This window comes from Sus scrofa, chromosome 5 (assembly GCF_054392235.1).
Source record: "Sus scrofa isolate SSC_HxYL_T2T_F1_AM1 chromosome 5, Sscrofa_HxYL_maternal_Yorkshire_Landrace_v2.0, whole genome shotgun sequence".
Taxonomy (NCBI): Eukaryota; Metazoa; Chordata; class Mammalia; order Artiodactyla; family Suidae; genus Sus; species Sus scrofa.
Genome location: NC_139387.1, coordinates 6,996,006 through 7,019,191, shown reverse-complemented (window position 1 = coordinate 7,019,191; position 23,186 = coordinate 6,996,006). Strand labels below are relative to the sequence as shown.

At 55.7% G+C, this 23,186-nt stretch overlaps 1 protein-coding gene across 2 annotated transcripts in view; it reads left to right on the top strand.

Moving 5' to 3' along the window:
• ACO2 (aconitase 2) overlaps positions 1 to 23,186 on the top strand; it is a 56,881-nt gene that overhangs the window by 33,050 nt on the left and 645 nt on the right. For both annotated transcript variants that reach the window (XM_085024737.1, NM_213954.2), the window contains 15 exon segments: positions 3,435 to 3,693; positions 8,101 to 8,193; positions 12,304 to 12,462; positions 12,689 to 12,839; positions 14,314 to 14,418; positions 15,224 to 15,315; positions 16,718 to 16,823; positions 18,355 to 18,512; positions 18,693 to 18,766; positions 19,416 to 19,527; positions 20,033 to 20,155; positions 20,288 to 20,443; positions 21,539 to 21,730; positions 22,136 to 22,268; positions 22,732 to 22,853. In XM_085024737.1, the coding sequence (XP_084880863.1) occupies positions 3,435 to 3,693; positions 8,101 to 8,193; positions 12,304 to 12,462; positions 12,689 to 12,839; positions 14,314 to 14,418; positions 15,224 to 15,315; positions 16,718 to 16,823; positions 18,355 to 18,512; positions 18,693 to 18,766; positions 19,416 to 19,527; positions 20,033 to 20,155; positions 20,288 to 20,443; positions 21,539 to 21,730; positions 22,136 to 22,268; positions 22,732 to 22,853 (2,035 nt within the window).

Here is a 23,186-nt window from a genome sequence, read left to right as displayed (position 1 = left end):
CGCGGGAGCGGCCCAAGAAATAGCAACAACAACAACAACAACAAACAACAACAACCAAAAGACAAAAGACAAAAAAAAAAAAAAAAAAAAAAACCTGCATCCTCATGAATGCTAGTCAGATTCGTTGACCATTAAGACGTGACGAGAACTCCTGTTTGGTGGGGGGGGTTAATTTTTTTATCAACAAAATTCACCCAAAATTCACCCTCCCCCTAAAATTTTTTCTTTGCCTTTTTGTTCCAACCCTGTGTTAACCAGAAAAGCTCTAGCAGCACCTTTCAGCATTTTCCAGATTAGCACAGACAAAGGATGTTCCATTTTCATTGAGGAGTGGGTCTCACTAGGGGTAAGGGCGAAGGGTTAATTTTGCCCCCAGGGGAATTTAGCGATGTCTGGAGACTGATGGTGGTCATAACCCAGGTTGGGGTGGTGTTTTACTGTTTTCTACCTGGGTAGAGGCCAAGAATACTGTCAGACATCCTGCAATGCAGAAGACAGCCCCCACAATGCAGAGTCATTTGGCCCAAACCGTTGGTGGTGCCATAGTTGAGAAACCCTTCCAAAAAGAAAGAAGAGGGGAGTGAGGCTGTTCTAAAAAGATGCTGGTGGAGTTTCCTTCGTGGCTCGGTGGTCGACGAATCCGACTGGGAACTGTGAGGTTTCGGGTTCGATCCCTGGCCTCACTCAGTGGGTTAAGGATCCAGTGTTGCCGTGGGCTGTGGTGTGGGTTGCAGATGTGGCTCAGATCCCGGGTTGCTGTGGCTCTGGCGTAGGCTGGCTGTTACAGCTCTGATTGGACCCCTGCCCTGGGAACCTCCATATGCCGCGGGAGCGGCCCTGAAAAGAGAAAAATAAATGAATAAATAAGAAGATGCTAGTGAGGGAGCTCCCACTGTGGCAGGGTGGGTTAGGGCTCCAGCACTGTCACTGCAGTGGCTTGGGTCACTGTTGTGGCACAGGCTTGATCCCTGGCCCAGGAACTTCCACATGCTGAAAATGTGGCAAAAAATAAAAAATAAAATTAGAAGATGCCATTGCATTAAAATAGATATGAGTATTTTAGGCGGCCAGGGGCCTTGCAGGGAAACTAGCCCCTAACCATGACAGAGGGGCCTGACTCTGTTCCTGAGAACTGGGTCTCTGTCATCCGGTGGGGGGGCCAGGACAGATGGACAAAGAGGACCCATTTTGCCATCCTCAGTTAATCCCCAAGGAAATAAGGTGATGAACTAACTCATCCTTAGGCTTTTGTCATTGTCAGGCTTTTTTATCCAGCTTCAGGCATTTGCTGTCAAGGTCTTTGTTTTTAAAGCCCATGTGCTATTTTTCACCTCCCCTGGGATCCAGGAAGAGGGGCTGTGCTCTGAGCAGTGAGTCATTGCTGTACACCAGCCTTGGCGATGCTGCCACAAAAGGGGCAGGCTCTACTTTGGGCCAGTGCTATTTTTATTCAAGGTTCTCATGACAGCAGAACTGTAGAGATGATCAGAATTTCCAGTGGCTCTGCTGCTGCTGCCCACAGAGCCAGCACTCCAGGGAACTCTTGCTTCCAAGGGTCGGGGGGCCGAAAGGCAGGCTAGCAGAAGGAAGTTTCCCTGCCGGGTCACGTTGGTAATAGCAATAACAATAATGATAATAGGAGTTCCCGTCGTGGTGCAGCGGAAACGAATCCGACTAGTAACCATGAGGTTGTGGGTTCGATCCCTGGCCTCGCTCAGTGGCTCAAGGATCCTGTGTTTCTGTGGCAGTGGGGTAGGCCAGCAGCTGTAGCTCTGATTCAACCCCTAGCCTGGGGACCTCCATATGCCACAGGTGCACCCCCTCCCAAAAAAAACAGTAATAATAATAATTGAACACTGCAGGCTGTGCTCTGAGTTTCCAGATGTTATTGAGAGACCGTGTAAGGCCACGTAAAGAGCCTGGCCCGTGGGTCACACCGCTTGGTTTCTTGCATTCTAGCTCTGCCCCTTGCTAGCTCATGACCAGGGTCAAAGTACTTGACCTCACTGTGCTTCAGTTTGCTCATGTGTGTTGCGAGGTGAAATGAGTTCTGTACAGCATAGTGCTTAGGGCAGTGCTGGGCTGAAGGTAGACAGTGTGATCAAACGGTGGAGACAGAAAGTGCATCAGTGGTTGCTCGGGAATGAGGGCAGGAGGAAGGATTAAAGGGCGGAGCATGGAAATTTTTAGGTTCATTAACTTCATTGTGGCCGTGATTTTACAGATATATTCGTGTGTCAGAACTTAACAGATCGAATGCTTTAACTATGTGTGGTTTATTACATGCCAATTGTACCTCAGTAAAGCTATTTAAAAACAGGTATGTGCCATACAAGTGCTGTTTGTTATCACGTTCCAGTCCAAGCTCTGGACTTTAGTGGTGGACAGGTGAGCTCCAGAGAAGGGCAGTGGCTTATCTGGTTATCAGTGGGTTTAATAATAGGGTCAGATCTAAACCCAGAGCCGCTGGCTCTTCGTCCGATTATTGGGTGTGAGTGGAACTCTGCTCCTTCCCAGGAGGCCTCAGGTTTGGCCTAAGCTTTGAGGATGCTGGAAGGCAGAGGGAGGGGTGGTGGCTGTGCCGAGTGGGTGGCAGCAGGGAGTCAGCAGGGAGCCCCTAGGTGAGCGAGTGAGAGTTGGCTTCACCCAGCTCCGTCTGTGTGTCCAGGAGGCGGTTGAGTCCTGGCAGGTACTGTGCCTCCCCAGGGCCTGGGCTTGTACTGGCGTCTTGGCCCTGACAAGGAAGGGAGGGGTGTGTTCCACAGTGAAACAGGTCTAGGAAGAGGGTCTCATGAGAGGCCGGAAGCATTGTCTCTTCTTGAGAGCTGCTAGCCACCCTTGTCTTAACAGGGTGAGAGCCACTGGGGCTGATGGGAAATCGTAATAGGGTAGGGAGGCCTCCTGCTGTGAAGGGGAGGGTTGTGGGTGGAGGATGGGTTGGGGGTGCAGGTGCGGGTTCTCTGTGTCTTGGCGGGGCTGACTGTACAGAGGGGAGATGGCCGTGGCCAGAGAAGTAGAGGATCCCCAGTGAGACTCTGGCCGTGAACATGAGCTTTGAACTCTGCTGACTCGCTGTTTCTACTTGGTCATCTTATTAAATGACAGGGATACAATAAGGATTAAATGATGAGATATACATGTAATAAGTGCTCATCAGATAATAGTGATTAATATGCCAGAAAAGCAAATATCCTTGAGAAAAACCACCTCTCGTGAGGTCGTTCATCAAGTGATTTTGACCTAGGGCGTGCCAGGCGCTGCACAGTGTGCTGGAGGTACCACAGCAAGCAGGACCAATTTGGCCCCACCCCCACAGAGCACAGGGCCCCCTCCTTGCCCACCGTCAGGATGGCTGTGGGCACGGAGAGGGAAAGGCTGTGGGCGGACGGGGGTTGTGCTGCCAGTACCAGACAACCCCTCCCCTCTCCCTCCAGACTGAACCGGCCTCTGACCCTCTCAGAGAAGATTGTGTATGGACACCTGGATGACCCGGCCAACCAGGAGATCGAGCGGGGCAAGACGTACCTCCGTCTGCGGCCCGACCGCGTGGCCATGCAGGATGCCACGGCCCAGATGGCCATGCTGCAGTTCATCAGCAGTGGACTGCCCAAGGTGGCCGTGCCCTCCACCATCCACTGTGACCATCTGATCGAGGCCCAGCTCGGGGGCGAGAAAGACCTGCGTCGGGCCAAGGTGAGCTGCAGGTGGCATGGGAGGGGTGGAGGGGGCAGTGGGTGTGACATGGGATAAGAGGCAGAGCCCTTGAACTAGGGCATCACCCCCAAATTCTAATGGGCTCTTTGGTGTAGTCTTTTGTTTTTGAATTGTTTTTGCTTTTCTCTAATTCTAAAAATACCATTTGCTGCAATGAAGATGTTAGAAAATACTGGTAAAGCCTAAAGAAAACAAAAATCATTCTCATTCTCACTACACTAAAGGTATTCTTTTCTGGTCCCTTTGCTGTAATATAACAGAATATTTTGTAAGAAAAATGATGGAAGTAGCAGGTTCTGACACATATTGCCAGTTGCTCTGGAGAGGGGACTTCATAAAGTCACCTTGCTGCCATCATCACATGTGGTCACTCGTGCTGTCACCTGACCGCTCAGGACCATGGCAGGGAGGTAGGCACATATCGTCACTGTTGGCAAATTAGAGGTGGTGGAGGCATTGTGCGGCCAAGTCCCACAACTGCTTGGGTGCGAGGTTAGGGCCAGCCCCTTATCCCAGCCCCCACTCAGTGTCCTCTCTTCTGATTTGCCCCTTTTGCAGCCTTTCTTCCCCGGGGAGTTGTGCGTGACAGGGTGGAGGGGGTGGGTGCCATGCCAAAGAGTTTTTTCTTTGGATTCCCCTCACCCTTCCATGAACCACAGTCTAGCTCCTCCCTGCAGGCTCAGGTTGGGGTACCCCTGAGTGTGTCTACTCTTGGCAACAGCAGGTCTCTCCCAGCTCTGGGCCAACACCCTCCGCAACCCCCTGAGTGGGAACGAGCACTGCTCTTGAGGGGTATTGGCAGGAGCTGAATGCTGGCAGGGCTGCAGCCCGCTGGGCACAGAGCAGGGCATGCAATTGAAAGTGCTTTGGCTCCCAGGGTCAGCACAGCTCAGATTGCCTCTCAGGCCCATGGGAAACGCTTGGGGCAGCTTTCTCATTCAAGCCCCTTCCCAGGCCCACTCGTTTCTGTCCTGGTGGCACAGCAGCTCCGCTCAGCTAAAGAGCCCAGCCTTCTGGCTGGTGGTTTTCATGTTAGCAGCAGTGGAGGTGGTAACTGGTAAGAGTACAGAGGACCCTGCAGTGCTGGGTGCTGGGTTCTCCCTCTTCAGCCCCAGAGATGGAGACCCCACAGCAGGTCCCCCACCTCCAGGGCTCGGCCCTCACCTTGCTCTAGGGATTTAATCTACCTTCTGGAGATGAGAGTCACAGAATCACAGGATTTCAGAACTCCTTCCCTCATTTATTTAACAAATGCTTACTGAACATTTATTATGTGCCAGGCACTGCTAGGTATTGGGACTCAGTGTGAGCCTGACACACAAGGGCTCTGCCCTCTGCCTTCTGGCTTTAGCGTCTAGCAGGGAGAAAAGCTAAGCATTCACGCAGATTGGTAACTGCCAGTTTGCATGTGTGATATGAAGGGAGAGTGTAGGATTCTGTGAAAGTGTAAGAAAGGTGTCTGATTTAGACTTGGAGGGGGAAAGGATAGCCTTTTTTTTTTTTTTTTTTTTTTTTCCCCATTTCTTGGGCCGCTCCTGCGGCATATGGAGGTTCCCAGGCTAGGGGTCTAATCGGATCTGTAGCCGCCGGTCTACGCCAGAGCCACAGCAACACGGGATCCGAGCCGAGTCTGCAACCTACACCACAGCTCGTGGCAATGCCGGATCCTTAACCCACTGAGCAAGGCCAGGGATCGAACCTGCGACCTCATGGTTCCTAGTCAGATTCATTAACCACTGAGCTATGATGGGAACTCCCAGGATAGACTTTTTTAGGGTGTAACATGTAAGCTGACACCTGAGCAGATAAGGAAGAACATTCTGGATGGAACAGAGTATACAAGGACCTAGAGGCAGGAAGCAGCCTGGTGTGTTGGTGGAGTTGGAAGGGGGCCTGTGGGATTGGAGCTGTGATGTGGGTGGGCACAGGTGCAGGCAGGGCCTTGAGGGCTGTGGGCACCATCCTGGGAGTTGTGGAAAGGTTAAGGAGGAGTGGGATATGGTCACATTTACATGTATTTATAAAGGGTTCCTCTGTTTGGAGCTCACAGAAACACAGTGACCTGTCCAGGGTCACACAGACAGCCAGAGAGGTATGGAGGCTGAGGTCAGGTGGAGACTCTGCTACACCACTCTGGCCACCCCTCTGCCTCAGGCCGCCCCCTCGAAGACACACGAGCAAATCCATCTACACAACCAGCTGCCTCCTACCCTCGGGACCAATTTTATAAATGACTGATTTGTGAATGAAAAAACAATGTATTTATTATGAATCAGAAAGAGATTGCTGTGGGGACCCAAATTCTTTGTCTGCCATTCTTTGACCTGGGGGAGCCACACGGGGGCCCTCCGAAGAGAGCGAGTGGTTGGTCTGGGATTTAAGTAAAGGGTTGCATGGTTTGGAGACTTTTTTTTTTTTTTTTTTTTTTTTTTTTTTTTTTTTTTTTTTTTTGTCTTTTGTCTTGTTGTTGTTGTTGTTGTTGTTGCTATCTCTTGGGCCGCTCCCGCGGCATATGGAGGTTCCCAGGCTAGGGGTTGAATCGGAGCTGTAGCCACCGGCCTACGCCAGAGCCACAGCAACGCGGGATCCGAGCCGCGTCTGCAACCTACACCACAGCTCACGGCAACGCCGGATCGTTAACCCACTGAGCAAGGGCAGGGATCGAACCCGCAACCTCATGGTTCCTAGTCGGATTCGTTAACCACTGCGCCATGACGGGAACTCCTGGAGACTTTTTTTTTTTTATCTTTTTAAAGGGCTGCACCTGCAGCATATGAAAGTTCCCAGGCCAGGGGTCGAATCAGAGCTGGCACAGCAACGCCAGATATGAGCTGCATCTGTGACCTACACTACAGGTTGTAGCAGCTCCGGATCCTTAACCCACTGAGCAAGGCCAGGGACCAAACCCGCATCCTCATTGATACTAGTCAGATTCTTAACCTGCTGAGCCACAGTAGGAACTTCCTGGAGGGTGTTTTATGGAGGGTCCAGCAGAGCCCACCGTGAGGCCTCCTCTGCCTTGGAGCACCACCCATGCCCAGAGGCTAGCAGCTCTCATTTCTGAGTTCTTTGCATCTCTGTGCTATCTGCTGTGCTTCTAGCCCTTTGTCCCCGGGGTTCCCCCATCCAGGGAAGTGCCTTGTCTTCCACATAGACCCTGGCCTCACATCCGTGTGCTGGGAAGCCTTCTCCTCCCCGTGAGGAAATAGCCTTCGAATTACAGGCAGGATGGGACCCATCCTGTTGTTTGTTTTGTTGAAACTCAAGTTTCAGGACGTGATCCATTTGACAGTATTTGGGGCCCGTCAACCATATACCAAGTGTTGAGCACCTATGACATGCCAGACAGCGGCCTCGGTGTTCTGAGATGCAGTCTCCTTTAAGGGAGGTGGCTTTATTTTTATTATAATGGAGCACTTTGTAGCTGGATAGGCCTAGGTTCAAACACTGGCTTCTCTGTTTAACCCTGGGATCTCCAGCAGGTTATTTCACCTCCGCATTTCTGGGTTTTTTTTTTTTTTTTGCCTTTTTTGCCTTTTCTATGGCTGCTTCTGCGGCACGTGGAGATTCCCAGGCTAGGGGTCTAATTGGAGCTGTAGCCGCCGGCCTACGCCAGAGCCACAGCAACGCAGGATCGAGCCGCGTCTGCAACCTACACCACAGCTCATGGCAATGCTGGATCCTTAACCCACTGAGCAAGGCCAGGGATCGAACCTGTGACCTCATGGTTCCTAGTCAGATTCGTTAACCACTGCGCCAGGACGGGAACTCCCACATTTCTGTTTTTGCATCTATAAAATGGGACGGGTGGCGGTTCCTTCCCTGCTTGTGGGATGGGCAGTGAGGACGTTGAGCGCGGTGCTGTTTCCGTTGTGGGCATTCCGTATGCGTCAGCCAGGTTTACCCGTGGGGCGCCCACGGAGAGAGAACCACCCACCGTGAGGTGCAGTGGGACCGGCTGTCCACTCCATCCACCGCTTCCCATTGACAGCTCCCCTTCCCGACAGGGTCCCAGTTGATCCTGTGGTGGCTCCACCCCCCTCCCCCATTCACAGAGGACTCAAGTGCCAGAGGGACCCTTGGAGACGATGTAGCCCAGTTCCTTCCGCAAGTAAGGAACCTGAGACCCGGTGCGGGGAAGGGTTTATGTGGACCCACTCCCTGGCCAGGTGTCACCGAAGGAGCTGTGTCTCTGTACCTTTGCTGTTCTCCTGGGCCTGCCGGCGGACTGTGGGCCACCGTCCAAGCCTTTTGGAAACTGTTTGTCGAAGTCTCCGGCAGAGGGCCTGTCTTCACGGTGCCAGCATTTCGGAGTCGGGGTGGGGTGAAGGGAGGAGGCACGAGCACACTGTTGCTGATGCCCTGGTTATTGATTTGTCTCAACAGGACATAAACCAGGAAGTGTATAACTTCCTGGCAACTGCAGGTGCCAAGTACGGCGTGGGCTTCTGGAGGCCTGGCTCCGGAATCATTCACCAGGTAAAGCAGGGCCTGGCCGCCTTTGGGTGTGGGCAGGGGAACAGGCTGCCCTTCAGGAACAGAGAGCACCTGCGGGCCTGCGGGAGCAGGGGGTTCACGGGGCCGAGGAGGAATTGGATGACCTCTCCGAGCCCTTAGGCTCCTCTTCTTTCATTTTAAAATTAATTTTTGTATGTCAGGTTATACATTCTCACTCTCTGTGTGAGAAATTGAAGTAGTCCCTTCCAACATAAGAAAGAGAAGAGTCCCTTCTATACCACACACACACACACAACCGAGTGACCCGGTGATATATATATGTAACTTTCTTATATATGTATCTTATATGTATATGTATGTTTCATATATATATATATGTATATGTATGTTTCATATATATATATGTATATGTATATGGCTGGGTCACTTTGCTGTACAGCAGAAATTGGTACATTGTAAATCAACTATGTTAATTAAAAATAATAATAAAAGGGGGAAAAAATTAAATAAATAAAATAGTCCCCTCTGACCCGCTTGGTAACCATCATTTTAAGGTGACATGTTTCCTGCCACATCTTCTTCCAAGCATTGTGGTACCATTTGTCTTCTGTTTTGCTTTCTTCCACGAGTGTTCTGCCTTGTTGAGTGGTTAGCTAATTTGATGAGTGCACACTGTGTGCCAGCCACCACTATCTGCAGATGGTAACCCTGGCCTCGCCTTGATGCTATGAGGCTGGTGGTTTTATCGTCCACACCTCACAGATGGGGACACTGGGGCGCAGAGCAGTTCATCTCCTCGCCCAGGGCCACCCAGCTGGCCGATCGTGGAGCCAGGCTTCGCATCCAGGCAGCCTGGCCCTGGCGTCAGAGTTCCACCCCCCTGTGCTGCTTGGTGGCCTCAGCCCCTTGCTGGTGTTCCAGAGGATGGAGGGACCACAGGCCGCGTGGCTGCCTAGGGCAGGCGTTCTCCTGGGGTCTCCCCAAAGATGGGTTATGTCTTGCTAGGCAGTTCTGTCTGTAAGTTCAAGTGTGTGTGTTTGTGTGTGTTTCTGGGGAGATGGGTGCTTAGCTTTCATGCCTGCTCAGGCTCGCTGACTGGCTTGTGGGGTGTGTACTGCTTAGAGTCCGTTTGCATCCATCCTGATTGTGAAACCTGCCTCCATCGTACCTTCCCAAGGTGACCCTCCCCAGGCCTCACTTCCCGGCCTCACTTCCCGGCCTTCCTTCAGGACAAGCTGAGTCAGGCTGTAATCCGACCCTGAGGGCTCTCAGCACTGCCGCACTCTGAAACCAGAGCCCGCAGATCCCCACTCTGCCCTTTCAGACCATGGCCCTGGCCAGGAAGGGGCGCCCTGGGAAGGGCAGGTCACATGGTCTGCAGGCACCAGAGAGCCTCTCAGCAGCAGGGCTTGGGAGTCAGGGACCCAGGCTTGGCCTTTTGTTGTCAGGTTGACCTCGATCCAAGTGTCCCCTGTTCCACCTCAGTACAAACGCCCAGGCCTTTTTGGCAGCTTCGGGGTCAAAGTTTGGAGCTGTGAGTGCTGGCAGCTCACACCTGCCACTGGCCACCAACGAGGCGAACAGCCTGATGCATTTGCTCCTTTAAAAGGGAACTTGCCGGGGATCCCGTGATCTCTGTGCAGCTCTACCCTTCTTTGCCCTTGGTGTCAGGCGGCTTTAATCCACCGTGTCCAAGTCAAGCCTTCGTCCCTCTCCCTCCGCCTCGCAGGCCCTGGTGAGCCTTCCTCCTCTGCACGCTCTCCCCTTCCCGCCGTGAAGTCCCAGGCCCTCTGGGCCCAGCGCTCGGCTCCGTGTGTGATCCTCTGGGGGGCCCGTCTCATCACGAGCACGGTGTGTGCCAGGTGCCTTGCCTTCGGCCTTTCGTGCGCTGCAGGCACAGGAACGGGGGCTCACTCTCTTCGCTAGCTCGGGCCGGTGCCAGTCAGTAGAGAATAGGTCCTCAGTGTACGTGTGTCGTGCAGACGGATGGCTCACTTTCCAGTTTTACCTTCTGGATGTTAGTCCAGCCTTCTGGACTAAATACCCTTCTCCCCGCCACACCCCCATCCGACCGCTGAGGTCACCGCCACAGCCAGTGCTTTGTGTTGCTTCCTGCGGTCCTCGGGTCTGCACTGATCACTCCCCTCTGACGTGGACCACAGTCGGTCTCTGCTGTGCGACCAAACTGAATTCTCTGTGTCTGGTCTTCACGGATCAGCCTTTTCCAACCTTGAGGAACTTGAGAGGTTAACTAGTTTTAAATCTTTGCACATGGCCGAGGCAAGGTGGGCCAGAGAACTGAAACAGTTAAATGGTGTCCTCTCCAACAGCTGTTCTCTGTCAGGGATTTCTTCTGTGCTGGCCTGTTCTCCCAGCCGGCTGCCTCGTTCCTGGGGAAGAAACCGGGTCTTCTAACTCGATGCGTTTCCAAGGAGCCGAGCCCCCTCGAACCTTGCTGAGTCTACTGGGCAAGATGCCTCGCCCGATGCAGAGGTCCTGGGGTTCTGTGATATTCCGGGGAGCCTGCCCCCATTCAGTCGGTTCTGACAGTTCACAGAGCCTTTCACGTCCTCGATCTCGTATGTCCTCCCCAACATCCTTAGGTGTGTGTCGGGGTGTAATTCCATCTGACAGGTCAGCAGAGCCTCAGATGAAGAAGCCTGCTGCAAAATAATAAATACAAACAATGCCTCTCCCAGGCACTGCTACAGCTTGATGTGCCTGTTCCATTGAGTGATTGCTGTGATCCGATGAGGCGAACACTGTCGTTAGCAACATTTTTCTTTTAGGGGGGTGTGTGTCTTTTTAGGGCTGCACCCGTGGCATACGGAAGTTCCCAGGCTAGGGGTCAAATCAGAGCTGTAGCCACCAGGCTACACCACAGCTCATGGCAACGCTGGATCCTTAACCCACTGAGCGAGGCCAGGGATGGAATCTGCGTCCTCAAGGATGCTAGTCGGGTTCATTGCCACTGAGCCACGACGGGAATTCCAGCAACTTTTTTAGATGGGAAGCCTAGGCTTGGAGAGGAAGTGACTACTAGAAGGTGGTGAGGCCAGAACCCAGACCCAGGCGTGGTTCGTTTTGGCCACGGCTTTCCTAGAGCAGTCGTGTAGCCCCCAGTGGCCAGCATCTCAGGTGTCTGGGTGGCGGGCAGATCTTACTGGGAAGCTGCCCCTGTAGCTTCGTCAGGTATTTGGGGACTCTGCCCCTGGCCAGCTCCTTCCCAGCTAGGAGAGGGGCCTCGAGGAAGCAGGGACCCTGAACCAGGAAAGGTCATGAGCCAAGTCATCATCTTCCTTAAGCAAGTTGCTCTGGGCTCCGAGCCGCTTCCAGGCTGCCGAGGCCGGAGAGGCGTTGTCTGTACTTTGTTTCAGTTCAGCAGTGGAAGAACTCCTGGCCTGAGCTCCACCGGGTCCCCAGTGCTCCCTTGCGGGTGCTGGAGTCAGGCCATGAAAGACGGTCTGCCCTGTTGAGAAGCTAGATAAGCACACTCCACGTGTCCACCATGTGAGGCAGGAAGTGTGGTCAGCACATGTCCCCGGGCTTGTCACAGGACATATTCTTGCATCCCAGGTCATCTGGTTCTCATCACAATCCCGGGGTCAAGATGGGGCGGCCTTTATAACCGTGCTAACAGATGAGGAAACGGAGATTCGGGGAGGCACTTACAAAGCCCAGGTCTCACAGTCAGGAACTGTCCAAGCTGTCCGTGAGCCACGCCACCCAGCTCTCCCAGGTCCAGGCCTCACTGGAGAGGCTCCATCCTGGAGGAATGCCTGGGAATTTGCAGAACCCTCGGGAGCCCTACCTCCATTCTCTGCTGAGGGCTTTTAAGCTTAAGATCTTGGATTCTTCTTTTTTTTTTTCCCCTTTTTAGAACCGCACCTGCAGCACATGGAAGTTCCCAGGCTAGGGGTCAAATCAGAGCTGCAGTTGCCAGCCTACACCACAGCCACAGCAACGCGAGACCCAAGCCGCATCTGCGACCTACTCCACAGCTCACAGCAACGCTGGATCCTTGACCCATGAAGCAGGGCTAGGGATCAAATCTGCATCCTCATGGATACTAGTTGAGTTCATTTCGGCTGAACCACAATGGGAACTCCAAGGTCTTGGATTCTTTTTCAGATCATTCTGGAAAACTACGCGTACCCTGGGGTTCTTCTGATCGGCACTGATTCCCACACCCCCAATGGCGGTGGCCTGGGGGGCATCTGCATTGGAGTCGGGGGTGCTGATGCCGTGGATGTCATGGCCGGGATCCCCTGGGAGCTGAAGTGCCCCAAGGTGAGGGGTGGGCAAAGGCTGTTGAGGCGGCAGCAGAGGGGTGGCTGGTGGGGAGGAGTGGGAGGTGTGGGGCCCAAAGGGGGTGGGAGGAAAGCTCAGGCTCAGACCTCTGGGGAGGAGGCAGGGCTGAATACGCTGAAATGGGCATGCCAGCAGGCGGATTCCTGGTTGGGACGTGGCGCGTGGCATGCAGGGGCTGTGACTGCTTTCTTGCCCTACTGTTCAGGTGATTGGTGTGAAGCTGACGGGCTCGCTCTCTGGCTGGACCTCACCCAAAGATGTGATCCTGAAGGTGGCGGGCATCCTCACCGTGAAAGGTGGCACGGGTGCCATCGTGGAGTACCATGGGCCTGGCGTGGACTCCATCTCCTGCACTGGTGAGGAAGGCGGCCACGGGACATGGCTCTCAGGCTGCACTGGGCCTCATGGGGCCTGCAGTCGAGCCATAGAAGCAGTGGATGGCCTCCTGAGAAGCCGCCCAGGCAGTTTAGAGACTTCGGGTGGACACTTTGAGGTAGAGGGGAGACGGTCTAGTCCAAGACTGTCTGAGTCGGGGCCCTTCAAGGATGGCGGGTAGCTGTGGCCGCACGGAGTTAGGCCCTGAACCAGCTTGGCCATGGCCCTGGGCTGCCTTGGGTGATCCAGGAGAAAAATCCACAGAGGGTGGTGGTGGGAACGGGGAATCAGCGCCAGGGCTTGGGTCATGAAGTCGCTCCATTCTTACATCTTGTCTTGGCTGAAGGTGGAGCCCGCTCTCTTCCTTTGAAGGAGAGGCCATCACTTGTTAGTGTCCAGACCCGGGAGAAGCCAGCCCCTTCCTACTCACCACTCCGGGTGCCCTGGTCTCAGTGCCTGGGCCCTTGGAAATCCAGGTAGACCGGGCACGAGCCTGAGAGAGGATTTGGTCCAGACTTCCCCAGGCACCTGCCTCAGCTCAGCTGGCCCTTGTTCCCTCCAGTGAAATGGGGTCACTCTTTAGGTGGTCCTTACTGCCACTGGACAGCTCAGTTAGAAAGTTGGTGGAGTTCCCGTCATGGCGCAGCGGAAACGAATCGACTAGGAACCATGAGGTTGTGGGTTTGATCCCTGGCCACACTGAGTAGGTTAAGGATCTGGTGTTGCCGTGAGCTGTGGTGTAGGTCACAGATGCAGGTAAGGTCCGGCATTGCTGTGGTATAGGCTAGGCAGCCGTAGCTCAGATTAGACCTCTAGCCTGGGAATCTCCATATTCTGTGGGTGTGGTCCTAAGAAGCAAAAAAAAAGGAAGTTGGTAAGAAGCCAAGACCCATGTCCCCATAACCCGTGAGGCTGGAGTCCTGAGAGCAGTCAGGACATCTGTAACCCCTTCAGCTCTGTGGGCGGCTCGTTGTCCAGGCAGTGCACATCATTCCGGTAGTATTGCTGGAAAGAGTGCAGGCCTGCACACCACGCAGAGACCTAGGCCTGCACGCCACGCTTGCATTTGCTGTATGGCCCGGCCTTGGACCTGAGCCGGTTCGCTCACCTGCAGATAGACACAGTAATGACTGGGCAGTCTGGCCAGGTCAGCTTTCATTACATGGCGACAGGTCAGCCAGACCCAGAACTGGAGCACGGCTTGTAGGGGCTGAATCTTGTGTCCTCCTCACTCCACCCACCCAGTGGCCACTCGGAGCTGGGACACTGAGCTCTGGCCCCGTGGCCTCTCTTTACTGGCTCTTGTGTTAACCATGGGCCACAAGGACAGTGCGAGCGAGGGAAAGAATGATGCCAGCTCCCTGGTGTGAAGGCATGTGTGCAGACCTAACCAGGGGTGTGGGACCCTCACCAGCTGCTCAGCCAGCCCTGCCCGTGGGCTCTGCTTCTCCGCAGGCATGGCGACAATCTGCAACATGGGCGCAGAGATCGGGGCCACCACCTCCGTGTTTCCTTACAACCACAGGATGAAGAAGTACCTGAGCAAGACAGGCCGGGCAGGTGAGCCAGTGGGGGTCTAAACCAGGGGCCTCCAGACTGGCTCCGAGGCGTCCCTCGCAGTCGCTGAGGCATGTGTGCCCTACTGCTCCTGAGCGGGGTGTCTGTAGCTCTCAGCTTCTCAGGGTGTGAGGCGGCCGTACCTCAGGATGGGAATTGAAGTTCCACCTGAAAGGTGTCTGAACACCGGCTCTCCTTGGCCTGGTCCCCAGTGCCCTCTACAGGAAGCTCTGGAAATGACATGGATTTGCTTCTGTTTGTAATTCCTGCCCTAGCGGAAACGTTAGGAACAAGAACACTTTCTCAGCCTTCCCCAACTTCCCTGAGGCTCTAGCTTGGCTTCTTTGAAGCCCAGAGTTGGAAATAAGGCCTGCAGGAGAGATTGCTGGAGCCTCTGAAGAGAGATGAGGGGGAATTGGGGGAGCCCGAGGCCAGGGGGCCCTGGGGAGAGTGTGTCTGTTTCTAAGCTCTGGCACATGGAGTCCTACCTAGAAGGCCCTTCCCTTGTGTTTATATCATGTGACTTCTTTTCCTTTAAAACTCAGTGCTTCTCCGTGTCCCTCTGTTCCTGGGTGCCTCTGTCATACTATGTTGAAACTTCTGGCCGATAGCTTCCTTTCTTGATTGCGATCCCCTCAAGGCCAGGAACAGTGTCCTGTGGTGTTTGCTTTGTTCTTTGTTTTCCCAGCCAGTGCCCAGGGCTCAGGGTTGGGCAGGTGCCAGGTACCTGTGGCTCATGTGGATGGACGGATGGAGGCTTATGACCAGTTTGCTTTACATGCCTCTTTCTCCCCCTTGTTAATTTCAGATATTGCCAACCTCGCTGACGAATTCAAGGACCACTTGGTACCTGACCCTGGCTGCCATTATGACCAAGTGATTGAAATTAACCTCAGCGAGGTGAGGAAGGGAATTGGTTCCAAGGAGTTTGAGGATGGGCGATCAGACCCCGTCTGGGGACTTCTGGTGGGCGTTGGGGAGAGCCAGGGCAGGTCCCTGCCTGTACACCCAGCACAGCTCCTAAGCTTTTGGTTCCCTAGTGTGTCTGCAAACCGTTGGCTGAGTCAGGCACAGTGGAGTGGTAGGGCAGCAGGAAGGATAGGTAGCCTAGGGGAGAGCAGGGGTGGCGGTGGCTAGTGATTCAGAAACATTTGTCCCCTCTTCAGCTTTAGCAGAAGCCAAGATTTCACTTGAGCTTGCTTTGTTAGAGTTCAGAGGACAAGGCCCCAAATTCCCAGGCCTGAGCCTGGCACCCTGAGACCTGTAGACAGGGCGGCTTTGGAAGGCCAGAGGAAGGGTGGGTCAGAGGAGCAGAAGCAGCGGAGTGGCCAAGGGTAATAATTGCTAACGTTTATTGAACGCTGACTGTGTATCAGGTGCTTTGCTAAATGCTTCACATTGATTAATAAGTATTATCAAATATAGGAATTCCCATTGTGGCTTAGCGGGTTAAAAACCTGACATAGTGTCCCTGAGGATATGAGTTCGATCCCTGTCCTTGCTCTTTGGGTTAAGTATCTGGCATTGCCACAAAGTGCAGCATAGGTCCCAGATGCAGCTTGGTTCTTGCTATGGCTGTGGTGTAGGCCAGCAGCTGCAGCTTCAGTTTGACCCTTAGCCTGAGAACTTCCATACACTGCAGCTGTGGCCCTAAAAAGAAAAAAAAAAAAAAAAGGTATCACATATAAAGTATCTGGGGAGTTCCCGTCATGGCTCAGCAGAAACGCATCTGACTAGCATCTATGAGGTTGCAGGTTTGATCCCTGGCCTCGTTCAGTGGGTGAAGGATCCAGCGTTTGCCGTGAGCTGTGGTGTAGGTCACAGACCTGGCTCAGATCCTGCATAGCTATGGCTGTGGTGTAGGTGGGCAGCTAAACTGGTGAATTTAACTGCTAGCCTGGGAACTTCCATATACTGTGGGCGTGGCCCTAAGAAGTATCTGGCCCTTAAGTCTGTGTTTTCCTAAGATTCCAGAAGCACCACAATATGGGAGAAAATGGGCTTAGGAAGCTGGCAGCCTTGATTCATTCCATCCTCTGCTATCTCCCAGCTGTGTGACCTTGAGCAAAGCATGGCAGCTCTGTCACCTGCAGACTTGGGATAACAGCCTGTGGGGTTGGAGGAATCCCAGGGGCTGGTGCATGGATGGTGCCTGTTGCTCAGGCGTTTCCTGGGTTGAGGTCTGAGCCAGGCGAGCAGGGGTTGGCCTGCCTCCCAGGCCCCGCATGACTTGGTGAGCCCTGAAGAGAGAGGCGGTCCACACACCAAGACCTGCTCTCTCCTCCTGCCTTTTGTCCTTTAGCTGAAGCCACACATCAACGGGCCCTTCACCCCTGACCTGGCTCACCCCGTGGCGGAAGTGGGCAGCGTGGCAGAGAAGGAGGGGTGGCCGCTGGACATCCGAGTAGGTGAGCACCTCCCCCTGCCCAGGGCCAACCCAGGGCAGCGCCCAGTCGCCTGTGCTGACCACAGGGTCCTTCCTGAATGTGCCGGGCACTTTCAGAAATAGTTGGTTTTTTTTTCTTTAAGGCTTTTTGAAGAAACTGTTTTTCTTGGTATAAAACATATGTATACCCGTGTAGAGAAATATTGACAAAGAAGAATTTTAAAATACCCTGGATCTCAACCCTCAGGCAGAACCAGCTCTCGGAGCTCTTTGCCCATGTTTCTGTGTACTCGGCACACTGGGGGTGTTTTTCTGTTTTACAAGCATCTCCTTATACCAACCACGATGCCTGATTTTACTTCACATGATTTACATACACGGACACGCTGGCATGTTTGTGTCACTAGCGCCTGCCGTTGTCACCGTCTAGTGTGGCTTTGAAGCACGTGGACCCAGGTGGCCTAGATTTGAATCTGACTCTGCCACTTCATAGCTGGGCGACCGTGAGCAGAGTCCTTCACCTCCTGTGCCCCAGTTCCCTCCCCATCTGTAAAGTGGCAGTGACACTGTACCTACCCATTAAAAATTGCCGGGAAGAGGGGCAAGTTCTCACATTCCCTGGTGCTGACAGGGAGTGCGTAGCATGTGTTCCGCCCTGTTAGTTGAAAGAACCAAAGAGAAATCTTTGGTATCTTAGTAACTAGAAAATAAATGGCTGTTAAGTCCCCGGATAGCATAGCAGATTAAGGATCTGGTGTTGCCGCAGCTGTGGTGCAGGCTGCAACTGTAGCTCAGGTTCTGCCCTGGCCTGGGAACTTCCATCTGTCTCGAGTGCAGCGAAGGAAAAAAAAAGAAATTGTTGCATTGGTGAGAGAGACTGTCTGCAGTGACAGACAGTCTTTACTGACTTTTGAATGACGGTGATGTTTTAAAAAGAACTCCTGGGAGTTTCCGTTGCGGCGCAGCAGAAACGAACCCAACTAGGATCCATGAGGATGTGGGTTTGATCCCTGGCCTTGCTCAGTGGGTTAAGGATCTGGCATTGCCATGAGCTGTGCAGTAGGCCGGGCAGCTGCGGCTCCAATTTGACACCTAGCCTGGGAACTTCCATGGGCCGCAGGTACGGCCCTAAAAAGCAAAAAAGAAAACAAAAAACCCCTCTCCTTCCTCTGATTAGAAAGCCAGAGAATGCGACAGTACAAACGAGGGACACCGGCACCTCCCGTAAGCCCTCACCCAGCCATGGTCCCTGTGGGTTCTCGTGTGGGCGCGTGGCTGTGCACACACATGCGGGTTGCACTCCTGCAGGAGTGGCTGTCCCAGGTGGTCCGTGTCCTGTTCCCCGGCCCCTCGTCTTCCCTTCAGCGGCAGGGTCAAGAGGAGCCGGTCCTTTACTCTTAGACAGGGAGGTAGGCTGCATCCAGTAAGAACAGCCCTGGCCCAGCACAGCTGGTGAACTCTCGATCAGGTCTGGTAGGGGGAGGTCGGGCGGAGAGCTCTGGTCACTCTCCTCCTGACTCCTGCCCCCCCCCGCCCCCACCATGATGCGCCAGGTCTGATCGGCAGCTGTACCAACTCCAGCTATGAGGACATGGGGCGCTCAGCAGCCGTGGCCAAGCAGGCACTGGCTCACGGACTCAAGTGCAAGTCCCAGTTTACCATCACACCGGGCTCTGAGCAGATCCGAGCCACCATTGAGCGGGATGGTTACGTGAGTGCCCCCACCCCCCACCCCGCTGCTCAGCAGTGTGGCCTCAGGGCGGGACGGGCCACAGCCTTGGAGGCAGGGGCTGGTACAGGTCCCAGGAGCAGCCCCGGGTCCCCACGCAGCTCCTGACCCCTCAAGCTGCCACCGGCCTGCCCTGTGATTCCCTTCCCTCTCCCGTTGCAGGCACAGGTCCTGAGGGATGTGGGCGGCATCGTCCTGGCCAATGCCTGCGGCCCCTGCATTGGCCAGTGGGACAGGTGAGAAGTGGAGATTTGCGTCCTGGGTACAGAGCCCGGGAGGTTGAGGGGAGATGTTACTGAGGTGGAGAGAAGACACTCAACCCAGCTTCAGGGGCTGTTGCACTTTTCCAGGGAGTTCCTGTTGTGGCTCAGCAGGTTATGAACCCAGCTAGTGTCCGGGAGGATGCGGGTTCGACCCCTGGCCTTGCTTAGTGAGTCAGGGATCTGGCGTTGCCTTGGTTATGGCAAGTGCAGCTCCAATTCGACCCCTAGCCCAGGAACTTCCATGTGCCGTAGCTGTGGCCCTAAAAAGCAAAAAAAGACTTTCCCAGGTGGAACTGGAAAGCTGGGCACAGGGGTAGAGAAGAGCCCCCAGCAGCACTGGCCTGGCGAGAAGGAGCCAGGGAGGCCTCATCCTAAGGCACACAGTGCACAGTGGGCGGCTCTGCCGGAGCCTCTCAACAGGAGGCAGCCCTGACCTCGGTCTGGCCTCTCCCCCGGGTGGCCTCAAGCAGACTGCGGGTGCCCGAGGGTCCCCTGTGCCGAGCGTGCCCGGAGGAGGTGACCGTCTCGGGGTCTTTCCACCCCCCTCCTCTGCCATGAGCTAGGCAGGCGGGCCAGCTGACAAGGCCAGACCTCCCTAAGTCTGTCCCCTCTGGCCTGGCAGAAAGGACATCAAGAAGGGGGAGAAGAACACAATTGTCACCTCCTACAACCGCAACTTCACAGGCCGCAACGACGCCAACCCTGAGACCCATGCCTTCGTCACGTCCCCGGAGGTGAGCCTGCCGGGCCCGGCCCGTCCTGGGGTGGCCTCGGGGAGGTGGGGACACCGGGCCAGGCCATCTGACCCAGCAGGGCAGCTGAGGCAGGGTCGGCACCCAGGACGAGGGCTCGTTGGAGCAGAAGCCAAGCGCTACAGCCTGGCCAGCCCCAGGCGGTGGGCTCCCTGGCGCCCCTGGCGGGCTCCCTCGGTGCCAGGCGTCTGTCTTGTTTAGTACAGTTGTCATCGTGAACAGGAGCTTCAGAGTCGCCACCCAGGACAGATGGCCCTGCCTCTGAGGGGCTCTGAGGTCCAGGCCCCAGAGGAGGGTTCGCGAGGCACCCGCAGGCCCAAGGGCCCTGGTCCCAGAGATTGTGCAGGTCCCCTCTCGGGAAGAGTGGGCTGTGCAGGATCTGGAAACTTCCTGGGCTCCGTCTCGGTTTTGGTCTGGGCTTCTGCTGAGGTGGGAGGACGGGATTCGTGTTGGGTGCTCACCAACAGGCGGGCCACCTCCATTTCAGATTGTCACCGCCCTGGCCATCGCTGGCACCCTCAAGTTCAACCCAGAGACTGACTTCCTGACAGGCAAGGATGGCAAGAAGTTCAAGCTGGAGGCTCCGGACGCAGACGAGCTTCCCCGAGCGGTGAGCAGGCGCTGCCACTGCCGCCTCGACCCGGGGACCCCAGGCAGCCACTGTCGCTAGGAGGGAGGGGCCAGAGCCTGTCCATGTGGGGACTGAGCGTGTGGTGCCATCACGCCCTGTCCCCTGCTGCAGGAGTTCGACCCTGGACAGGACACGTACCAGCACCCCCCCAAGGACAGCAGCGGGCAGCGGGTGGACGTGAGCCCCACCAGCCAGCGCCTGCAGCTCCTGGAGCCTTTCGACAAGTGGGACGGCAAAGACCTGGAGGACCTGCAGATTCTCATCAAGGTCGGTGGCGTAGGGGCTGGGGAGCGCAGCCCTGCCCGCCAGCTCGCCCGCCTCCGGGCCCTGGTGGAGGAGACAGGCCAGATCAGGGTGGGGCAGGAAGGGAGGCCTGGCGGCAGGGCGCCGAGGCCATCTGTCACCCACGGTCCCCTTTCCCACTGCCCAGGACCGAGCAGAGCGGGTCTGGCCAGCTGCTGTCTGGCTCAGCAGTCCAGCTGCAGCTAGTGAGGGCCACCTCTGGTGGTGTGAATGCGGCACAGGGAGGGCCGGGGCTAGGTGTGACCCTGCATAGCAGGTCTCCAAAGCCACTGATTCCTTTGTTCCCACCACTGGTGTCAGTGGGTACGGCCTGTGTTTGGGAGTGGAGCAGACTGGCCTTTGTGGTGTGGCCAGAGGCCTCAGGCGCGTGTCAGGCATGCACTTACCCTCTTTACTAAGGGGTCTCCAGGCGGTGACACAGCCGCTGTTAAGCCCACGAGGTAGATGAAACTGATCAGTCACCAGCCAAAACCCAGACACATCCCTTGGCTCCTCTGTGTGTCTGACACAAGGTCTGTAGCTGGTCTTCTGGCCTGGGCATCTCATACCTGTCCTCCATGTCCGGTCTCTGCCCCTTTGTTGGGGGGTGGGCGACAGTCTGGCCTGAGCCCTCTTGGCCTGAGTGTGGTGATGCCAAGACTGCAGACCATATGTGAAAGCCTGACGTGCTTCTCTTTTTTTTTTATTTTTTGTCCCTTTTAGGGCCTTACTCGTGGCATATGGAGGTTCCCAGGCTAGGGGTCGAATCAGAGCTATAACTGCTGGCCTACACCACAGCCATGCGGGATCCGAGCCGTGTCTGCGACCTACACCACAGCTCACGGCAACGCCAGATCCTTAACCTGCTGAGTGAGGCCAGGGCTCGAACCCACATCGTCATAGATCCTAGTCAGGTTCAATACCACGGAGCCACGACGGGAACTCCCACTGACATGCTTTTCTTGTCACCATTCCTGGGTTGCAGCCACTGGGGTCCACTGCCTGTTTCTAGAGGCCTCACCCTTCACCCACCACTCAGACGCCATGCCCTGACCTGTTTTCTCTGCTCACCCACTCAAGGTCAAAGGCAAGTGTACCACTGACCACATCTCGGCTGCTGGCCCCTGGCTCAAGTTCCGTGGGCACCTGGACAACATCTCCAATAACTTGCTCATCGGTGCCATCAACATTGAAAACGGCAAGGCCAACTCCGTGCGCAATGCTGTCACCCAGGAGTTTGGTCCTGTCCCTGACACTGCCCGCTACTACAAGGTGGATCAGAGGTGGTGGGGACAGGGGTGGGGGTCCTCTGGCACCTCCTGGTGGCTGGTGGGGCAGGGTGGGTGCTCTCCACCCCCGAGTCCACACCGGCAGCTCAGCAGTTGAACTGTGTCCCAGTGCCGTGGAGGCAGTCCCACGTCTGTCACCCCCGCTGCATTCCCTCTGCCTGGCTCTGCTCCCACGCTGTGCCCTCCACCCCCCACCTGCCTCCCGTCTGAACACCTTCCCAGGCCCCCTGCAGTCAGGGCCCCTGTCTGTCACCATCTTCCCAGTGCCTGGTTTGGGCCTGAGCCACCTCCAGCTTCACTTGTTCTTGACCTGTGAGCCTTGAGAGCCCCAGAGCTAAGCAGGAGGTGAGCCCCCTTCCCTCAGACTCACTCCTCCCCTTTCTGACAGCAACACGGCATCCGGTGGGTGGTGATCGGAGATGAGAACTACGGCGAGGGCTCGAGCCGGGAGCATGCGGCCCTGGAGCCGCGCCACCTCGGGGGCCGGGCCATCATCACCAAGAGCTTCGCCAGGATCCACGGTGAGCTGGGGCCGGGGCCCAGCCCCATCCACTCCCTCACTGGCAGCCCAAGGCCCCAGCGGGCCTAGAGCCCGGTGTCTGGTTTCCAGGCTGCGTCCACACAGCTCCCATTGTCCACCGCCGTGCACAGGCTGTGTGGCCGCCTCAGCCTCCATCTGCAGCATGTGCTGGTCTCCTTCCAAACCTGCCGACCAAAGCAAGTGAAGTCTGGGGCACGTGGTCAAAGGATGTTCCGATTGTGAAACACGGCACAGAGTACACATGACGGGGACCCAACACGGGGCCCCACGTCACTGGGAGGGCAGCCACCCTGGTTCTCACGGTCACTGCCCCAGTGTGTCCCACCACGGCAGGACCAGGGCTGTCTCTCCCAGAGCCCTATCTGGCTTGGATGGCGAGGCTCCTTGCAGATCTGGGCGGTGCGGGACCTGTCCCTGTGGACTAAGTGTCTTCTGCCTTCTAGAAACCAACCTGAAGAAGCAGGGCCTGCTGCCCCTGACCTTCGCCGACCCAGCGGACTACAACAAGATCCACCCCGTGGACAAGCTGACCATCCAGGGCCTGAAGGACTTTGCCCCTGGCAAGGTCAGGGGCCAGGGAAGGCGGGAGGGTCAGGCAGCCCCTTTCCCCAGGGCCCTGCTGATAAGGGGGAGGGGCGGCAGCCACTTTGGTTCCCTTCCTTCTATACCCGGCCCCACCTGCACCTCCTCCCACGAGCCTTTGTTCCCGCTAGAAGGGGCCTTCAGTTCAAGTCACCGTTCAGAGAGCTGCGCCTTCCTGGCGATGCGGGCGCAGCCAGCTCAGGCCCGCCTACAGGCCGCTCGCTGGCCCAGGCTCCGCACTTAAGAGGCCGCCAGCTCGTGCCCAGCAGGACTCTGGGCATTAAACCGCCCAGGTCTTAACCTTGGTCCCCCCAGG